This window comes from Thunnus thynnus, chromosome 15, assembly GCF_963924715.1.
Source record: "Thunnus thynnus chromosome 15, fThuThy2.1, whole genome shotgun sequence".
Lineage (NCBI taxonomy): Eukaryota > Metazoa > Chordata > Actinopteri > Scombriformes > Scombridae > Thunnus > Thunnus thynnus.
The window spans coordinates 19,366,610-19,375,137 of record NC_089531.1 but is presented as its reverse complement, the minus strand read 5'-3'; the positions used below and the strand labels follow the sequence as shown (position 1 = coordinate 19,375,137).

At 37.8% G+C, this 8,528-nt stretch overlaps 1 protein-coding gene across 3 annotated transcripts; it reads left to right on the top strand.

Annotated features, from left to right (window-relative positions):
• Window positions 1-232: 232 nt before the first annotated feature.
• fam133b (family with sequence similarity 133 member B) lies at window positions 233-7,801 on the top strand. 3 transcript variants are annotated; one of them, XR_010931504.1, is made up of 12 exons: window positions 233-391; window positions 1,441-1,538; window positions 3,885-3,963; window positions 4,478-4,597; window positions 4,685-4,717; window positions 4,902-4,976; window positions 5,263-5,361; window positions 5,515-5,556; window positions 5,679-5,768; window positions 6,773-6,823; window positions 7,064-7,353; window positions 7,475-7,801. XR_010931504.1 is itself a non-coding variant. In XM_067611202.1 (11 exons), the coding sequence occupies exons 1-11, from the start codon at window positions 368-370 to the stop codon at window positions 7,157-7,159; spliced, it is 804 nt and encodes a 267-aa protein (XP_067467303.1). In that variant the 5' UTR covers window positions 233-367; the 3' UTR covers window positions 7,160-7,801. The 3 variants fall into 3 exon arrangements, 2 of the variants coding, with proteins under 2 accessions (XP_067467303.1, XP_067467302.1); XM_067611202.1 differs by having other exon boundaries at window positions 5,518-5,556; window positions 7,064-7,801; XM_067611201.1 differs by having other exon boundaries at window positions 7,064-7,801.
• The last annotated feature ends 727 nt before the right edge of the window (window positions 7,802-8,528 follow it).

Here is an 8,528-nt window from a genome sequence, read left to right as displayed (position 1 = left end):
GTTTTATGGTGTGCCTGCACATGTTGGGGTCAAGGGAAAGTATGTTGAAATGAAAAGGACACTGAGGAGAGATGTAGACCTGAAAGTATGCTTTGGAAAAAATATGTAGAACAGCAAGATGGCAGAAAAAGAAGGGGCTCCACCACCACAAAAACAGTGTCAGGAATGCAATCTCACACTGACCAGTGGGAGGCAGCAGTGCGCCGCAATGCGTCTGCCGGAAATTAGAAGGAGTAAGAAGGAGAGGAAGCCGAAGAAGAGCAAAAAGCTGCAGAATAACCCATTTTGAAGCGGCTAGGTCAATGTTAGCAAGGTAACACTAATGATTGTTCATGCAGTTGGACATATTTCCCATTGCTAACTCGACATGGGGAAGAGAGACAATCGAGTGGTGAGTAATTTTACATATGCTTTGTATAAATCTGAGAAAGTAGCCAGTTAGCTGGGTTACACATAAACAGAGCCTGAGGATAGCGCAGCAACTAGCGTTAGCATAGCTACGCTAGCTGATGCTAGGCCTTGACAGTGGCGATAGCGCAGCAACTAGCGTTAGCATAGATAGATACGCTAACTGATTCTAGTAGTCCTTATCAGTTAAGCCACTCGTTAACAAATATATTTTTTGGAAATGCAACAGAATATTTTTCAATCAATGTCAGATTGTGTAGGCTATAATTAGCTCCGTGAATGGTGTTATAGTTAACGTTAAAAGCTTGAGGCCAGCTCTAGCAACAAATGCTAACTCTAGCTCATAATATTTAGCTCTAGTTTAGACGTGGTGATGATGATGATGATGATGATGCTACGCAGCGTTTTTTCGTTGCTGCAGTCTGTAGTCTGGATTTAGCCCTGAAACACTCGCAGAAACCTGTGAAGCTAATAATAATGGTTTATTTGTTTGTCTTGTTACTCTATGTGTTTAACGTTAGCCGAGTGCTATTGGTAAACATTAGCGCTTTGCTAATGCCAAGTGAAACGTGTTGTTGTTGTTGTTTTTCTTCTATATTTAGTCTATTTTTATGGCCAACAGAATTGCTTGCTGACAGTCTGGGCGGTATTAAGTTTGGTATTTTATTTGCCAGTTTATGTAGAACAGCTAACTACACCGTAATTTTACTATTTTCACTGAAGTTACTAAGTACAAGTCGCAAATGTTATGGTAATTGCATTTTTATGATTGTTTTGGAGGTGTAGTATTTGATTATCTTTAATTGCTTTTCATCAATGTTATAACACGTCTCTCTACTTATAAAGCTGGCAAATGTGTTTATTTCAATAATCTCCATTACAAGTGCGTAAAATGGAAGATATTTTAAATTGTATCAAAGTGTTGTATACCTCACTGGCACGAATTATGCTTGTTCTCTAAGTAATAAATGAAAAACAATAAAACTGAAGTTTAAAAACCGTGTAAAATGTTTGTCCTGTATGATATTTCAGGCTTACATTAACCCCATTGCTGCTGCACGAGCCAGGGGACCGGTACAGAACGCCGGACCAAGCATACAGGATTATTTAAGTAGACCTCGACCAACATGGTGGGTACAGGACAGACCTTCCCAGACACCTACACTGACATAAATATTTGTTCCTTGGTAATACAATTAAAATATCTGAAAAGACACTTTCTCACAGCTGTAGTTCTGTTACTTCCACTTTCCAGTCTTTCTATATATCACAGCTTGATGTAGCATTTAAGGATGTTGTTGTTGGGAGGATTTACATTTTGTATAGCCAGGGGCTCTCCCTACAGACAGCCAGAATCAGCACCAACGTCTTATGGGCAAAAATAGATAAAGAAACAGTAAAAGACAAACTTAAATAGGCCACAGCTCACTGATTTGGATTATACTTATTCATTGTGTGGAGTTGGCAGTGATGTAGGTATGATTGTACTTTATCCTTCAAAAGATGTAATTAAGGAAAAGTGAGATCACTTTCAACAGAGAGGATACTTCTTAAGACAAATTGTTTTTCAGCATTGTGACCTGCATGTGTGTCTAGTTTGTGCCAAAGGGACTGACATTTTTTCATATTGCTAGACAGAAATTGGGTTTTTCTGAAGTTTGATGATGTAATAACACACATCCTCATTAACTCAGCATAACAGACTCATAGGTACATGATTCCTTAGGTTTTCCATTCATAGAGTGAGGTAGTTTTGTTCAAATTTAATGTCACTGCATCAAAAATGTGAGTTTTCATTCAGCTTGTCTTGCAGAAAGTAAAATTCTTGTTTGTGGCAGGGTTGAGCTGATTTAGAAAGATATGAATGGATGTGAACAGGGTATTTTCTTGCTTATCCCTTTACTCCAATTGGATTTTGAGTGGATACCTTAAATCAATCAATCCAGATCTTACCACATCTGAGATAGCTCTGATAACTGAGAATTCTTCAGTAAAATTAGCTCTAATCTTAGCCACAAGGGGGCACAATTAATTCATTATGTGCCACAATCCACTGCCAGTATGAAAGTATCTTTTGCATGGATGCAAGAGCTCCATCGACAGACAGATTTCTGTCAGAAGTGAATTGTTCTGTCCTAGTCTGTTTATTTTGACCACTAAGGCAAAAAAAGATTTTACTCTGCCATCGCATTTCCGCTTTTCGCTTTGTATACAGTTAAACAGCAGGGGAAAGAGACGCTCGTTGTTCCAGACATCAACGCTTGTTCCGGCTTCCCGCAGTTGTATATGCATCGATATACAATTATGTTTACATAATACAATTTAATTCTTACAAGAATAAAACAGAGGATTGTGTTTATATAACACAATTTCACTCTTGCAATAATAAAAGGAAGGAATAGTAAAGAGTATATTTTTGTGCCTCTTTATTTTAAAATGGGCGAAATCATAACCTCCTTGGCAGAAGTAACTATATAAAATGAATGATAAACAAAAGTAGAACGTGGTTGCTCAACAACTATGCTAAAACAGACTTACGGCTGCTGACCTGTCGTTAAAACAAACCAGGAAATCTGGCCTTGCCTTAGTTGACAGCTAGTCTTTCAACTGCCAACAGAGTGCACAGGCTGCCAGTGCCACTAGGAGGATCCTGGCCTCTCTCAGCATGGCAAGTTTCTTCAATAATATATTTTTAAAAAAGCAGTTGTTTATTAATGAAAATGAACCAATAAGAGTTTTAACAAAGAACCAAATTGACAAGAGTAATGATTGTCAGTGTGCAGTCACATATGTTAATATGAAAGTGACAAGAATTTTAACTTTTTTCATTTACTGACTTATGTAGATTCTGGTTGACTTTAAAGTTGACAGATAAGTACAGATATTTGTATTATTTTTATTCTAAGATATAGTTGGATAGTTAAAGTAAGTTGGCCTACAAGTTTTTTTTTGTTCAGTAAGGAGAGAAATAGGACTTCTTCATCACTAGTAGCATACTTTTTGGAGGTTAAATGTTTTATTTTATACATTTGATGCATAAATTGGTGCCTTTGCCAGGGATAAAAATGATGGCCAGAAGGCACCAAATTGCACCACTGGGGGGGGGGGGGGGATTCCTGGTGACTTTGTATGACAACCTGGACACCAGCAAAAAAAAATTCAGTTGAAAATTTTTTTATCATCAGCACGGGTGCTTCTGCATTATGCAAAGAGAAAGGTGTTGTCACTGTCTCCTTTTCTGGCACAGCAGTAGTAGTTAAATGACTTAATTGAATTGTAGTTAATATTCCTTTTAGAGAACAGGTAAGAATCTTGATCAATTGAAGAAAGTGAAGAAAAGCACAATTAAACCCAAATCTCCAGAATGGTTGTGCTTCATTTTGAGTGGACCTGATCCTCCCACATATCTGCTGACAAAAGTGATGGATTTACATCATAACTTGTCTTACTAAATATTTTTCTTGTGTTTTGATCAGGGAAGAGCTAAAGGAGCAGTTGGAGAAGAAGAAGAAAGGGTCTCGAGCCCTGGCTGACTTTGAGGACAAAATGAACGAGGTGTGTTTGTAGTATGTAGACTGATGTATTGACCCATGATGATCACCCGTCAGCACCTGCTGTGAGTGTCAAGAGGGATTTGGCAAGGCAAAAAATTCTGTACAGTACCTAATACAGATGTTGCCAAACTTATTGGTACTCTTGCATTTTATTGAAATAATGCACCAATAATGCATGTTTTCCCTGAACAGTGTTGAAATTAAAATATCTTCCATTATCAATGCATGTCTATGTTTGGTTTGCAGTGGAAGGAAACCAAAAAGTTGTGAAAATAACTTGATTCATGTCTGTCCTACAAAAACGTTCTAAAATAGCAGTCAGATTCAACTTAATATCAACTTAATACCTTTTTGGAAGGATACCAATATTTTTGGCCATGTCTATATATTATGTTTTAAGTTTACTACAAGACTGTTTTGTATTTAGTCGAAAGTGTAGCTGCATCTGGGGAACAATAAGCAATACAGTAGAAGGGCTCAAATACTAAAATTGTACAAATATTTACTGTTTTCAGAAATGGAGGAAAGAACTGGCCAAAAACCGAGAAAAATTATTAGGTGGAAGTGACAAAGAGAAAGACAAAAAGGCAACGGACAAAGAGAAAGAAAAAGAGGAGAAGAAAGAGAAAAAAGAGGTACGGTATTCTCCATTCATCAGACTTTACAAGTATCTCTATTTTAAAGTTCATCATTTCTCACTTTGGCTTTTCATTTGTCTTTAGAAAAAAAAGAAAGAGAAGAAGAAATCCAACAGGGTGAGGAGAGACCTCCAGTATTTTGATGGCTGACTGTGCCACAGTACTGCTTTACACACATACGCGCACACACTGTTGTTCTTTGAGCGAGTCTCTTTTTGAATTTTAATGTAGTGTTCCACTTTTCCAACAAGCAAATAACCTCAAGTCTAATGAACCCTGCTTTCATTGTGTTTTGGTCAAGCATTCTTCATCTTCTTCCCCCTCCTCATCGAGTTCTGATTCCTCCAGCAGCTCCTCCTCAGAATCTGAAGACGAGGTAAGTCACTACAGACTTAAATAGTAAAATTTCTTTCCAAATTACTAAACATAAACATTTTGTGTTTACTCTAAAAAAAGAAAAAAAAAGGGTACCAGGGTTTTAATAAAGATCAGTGGGATGTTGTTGATAATTGGAGCAAATTGGTTGACAATTAACAACTGGTCAGAAAAAATTGGACTATATACAGTTTTAATCCTGAAAACCAGCTCCATAACTCCCTTAAATTGTTGTACATATAATGCAGCATTACACTATTTGACTGCATTTCTATTTGTGTGTGCAGGATGAAAAGAAGAGTGTGAAGAAAAAGCGGAAAAGAAAGAAGTCATCAGCCAGGAGAGCATCAGACAGCTCAGAAGCAGAATCCGATGCAGAAATCAAGGTTTTTATGTCTCTTTTTTTTGACAGCACAGTTTGATTCTCTTTTTCAGTATACTTTATTGGAAACAGGCTCTAAAAATGTGTCATCAAACAATATTGCTATAAAATTACTTATAAATTAGTCAATCTAAATGTTCTTGTTTTATTTTCCAAGAAGAAGAAGAAACGAATCAAGGAAGAAGGAGATAAAGATAAGGTAATTTACTCTCATTGAGTATTTCTTGAGCTGTATTTATGCAGGTCAAGTTGAGTCAAACAGTTTTTCGTTCAGGTGTTGTAAAGCATTTATAAATGTGCTGTAAATCTTGTGTCCCTCAGGAGGAAAAGAGCCGTAGAAGAAAAAGGAAGTCTGAGCGGAGTTATAAAGACTCATCTTCAGAGTCGTCTGCTGACTCTGAGGGAGAAGAGGTACTAAGCATTATTACATTGTTTCAGATGAAGAAAATTCTGAAAGCTTCTTATTTAACCCATAAAATTTAATTTACTAAAAGTTTGTCAATTGTCCCACTTGAATGAATATGAATAGACTTGATAATTAATCCATCACCTTCTCTCTCCCTCTTTGTTCCTTTTACTTCTTTGTTACTCCTATTTAAATTTTCGAGGGTAAAAATCAAGTATCGCAGCAAGTATTTTTTGCTGTTGACATCAAAATGTACTAACGTTTTTTAGTCTTGCTTTAGTCTATCATTTTAGCCATTTTTGTTTGACCTTTCACCGATCAAGCATTTTATAAGAAAGCTCTGTGACTGTCAGCAAATCGTTGAGTTCTCCCACGTACTGCACTATGTCCTTATTTTATTTCAAAATTTAATCAGAGGATAAACCCCTTGAGATGCACCATCTTGTTTTTGAGGGGGTCTTCAAGCACAGAAAATAATAGTTACAACATTTAAACAAAGCAAAATACATTAGTAATGACAATTATCATTGATTTAAATAATACAATAACATGAAACAATCAACATGGTAACATCAACATGAAGGGTAACATACACAGAAGGGTTCTCACACCATCCCAAAGCCCACCTGCCACATCTGTTACACAAGTCATCTGCACAAAGAGTGAACAAGAAATGAAATAAATGAATAGATAAAATATCATGTCAAAGTATTGAGTCTACTTATAAACAAAAATGAGGGTACATACAATCAAAAATAAGAACAAGTAGATTTAAGGTAGACAAGCGAAGAAGTTTTGAAGTCAAAAAGTTAAAATTGTGTCTCCCAATATCTTTAAAGACTCCAGGCACTGTGTGTCTGAGTGAATATGATGATGAAATTTGGTTTGGTGTAGAATCCCTTGGTAAACACAAGATTATTATGAATCAATGCTGTTACATGGAATTCATTTTTAGGAGTGGGAGTTGCTCAGGTCTTCCCGCTTTAATTTTGACTTTTCCCTCCCATAGGCTGAAGCCAAGAAGAAGAAGAGAAGTAGCGAGGAAAAGGAGAAAATCACAGTGAGCATTTTTCTTAAATGACGGTCCAACTTACTGAGAACAAATGAAATTTCAGTTAATTCATTTCAATTCAAAATGTATTTCTATAGAGATGTTAAGTCTAATAAAGAAAAACATATGTACAGCTACACCTTCTAACAAACCAGTACTGTGAATTCATCTGTAGAATTACTGTTGAAGTGAAAAACACCTTATTTGGAAAAGCTTGCAGTGCTTAACATGAATGTTTTATGTACACAGGACAAATCCAAGAAGAAGAGGAAAAAGAAGCACAAGAAACATGGCAGAAAAAAGAAAAAGAAGGCAGCATCTCAGTCAGACTCAGAGCTCGACTAACAACCGTTGCTTTACGGTTCTCTCATGACAGTTCACAAGTAGTGTTATTTTTGCCTTTGACTACCAAAAACTTCTCCCATCCAGCTTTGGTCATCACACTTGAACAAGGAGACCTACAGACTTGTAATGCTGGGGTTCTGTGATTTGAAATGAAAACGAGGGAAGCACCCATCCCTCTTAAGTGGCAACTACCGGTACATATCTTTTGTTTTTTATCACCATGCTTTTTGTAGATAGTTGTTTGAGATACACTCAACGACAGGACTGAAGTGAATTCCACAACTTTTGTTGTTTTTTTTTTTCCCCTCATCTCAGAGATTTCAGTGTGACTGGCACTCACTGTCACCTTCAGTATGCTGGCCCTCTAGGAGTTCCTCTCTCTGCTTCATACCTGACATCTTGCATTTCTAGTTGCTGGATGAGGCTGTTATGCTAGTGCCTGTGTGATGCATGTAGACCAGATGACCTGATGTCTCGCCAGCCTCATATTGAAGTTGGACTTGTGATAAGAAATGTGAGCTATACAGTCAACATTTATACAAGGGATAATTGTTCAGTTCGATGAATTGTTACACAGCAGTGTAAATGTATAATCAATGGGAATTCATTAATAAAGTATTGTTTTAGCCTTTATTGTGTTAACTTGGGTACAAACTTTTACTGTGTGCTGTTTTTTTCCCCTTTATTTTTGGGGTGTATATATGGGCAGAACTGGGCAGTTTTCCTAAACCACACTATGACAAAGCCCATGGGAAGCAGAGGCATCAAATGGTTCAGGATGAGATCCAAGCTGAGGTGGAGGAAGAACGCCACAGCAAGATGGTCAGTATGTACAAACAAGGCACCTGGACCAGGTGGGGAGCATGCAGAACCTTGCAAGATCACCTGATCAGAGCTCTGGAGAGCCGAACCATTGCACATCAAGTTTCTCATCCAATTAGTCTACAACATTCTCCCAAGCCCAGCCAACCTGCGTAGCTGGGGCATGGCAAGTACTCCAGCATGCCGACTGTGCCAGAAGAGAGGCACCTTGGAGCACATCTTGAGTTGCTGCCCAAAAGCGTTGGGGGAAGGACAATACCGCTGGTAGTTCTAAGGTCTGTGGCAGACGCAATTAGCACAGCGATGCAAAACAGCAAGAATCAGTGTGCCCCCAAACAGTCCATTACCTTTATCAGAGCTGAGGAGAGGGTAAAGCATCAGCCTAGCTCCTCAGGAGGGCTTCTGTCACTGCACAGGACTGGCAGCTCCAAATCGACCTAGGAAGGCAGTTCACGTTCCCAGAAAACATTGCAACTACTTCCCTCCACCTAGACATGGTGTTAACATTGGAGTCTACAAAGCAAGTGGTCCTGCTGGAACTTACTGT

Excerpts from the sequence above, each read along its gene's own strand:
- fam133b (XM_067611201.1), top strand. The coding sequence starts at position 368 with ATGGGGAAGAGAGACAATCGAGTG. Across the intron at positions 4,718-4,901 it reads AGAAGAAGAAATCCAACAGG|CATTCTTCATCTTCTTCCCC; the intron begins GTGAGGAGAGAC and ends GTTTTGGTCAAG. Across the intron at positions 5,557-5,678 it reads AAGAAGGAGATAAAGATAAG|GAGGAAAAGAGCCGTAGAAG; the intron begins GTAATTTACTCT and ends TGTGTCCCTCAG.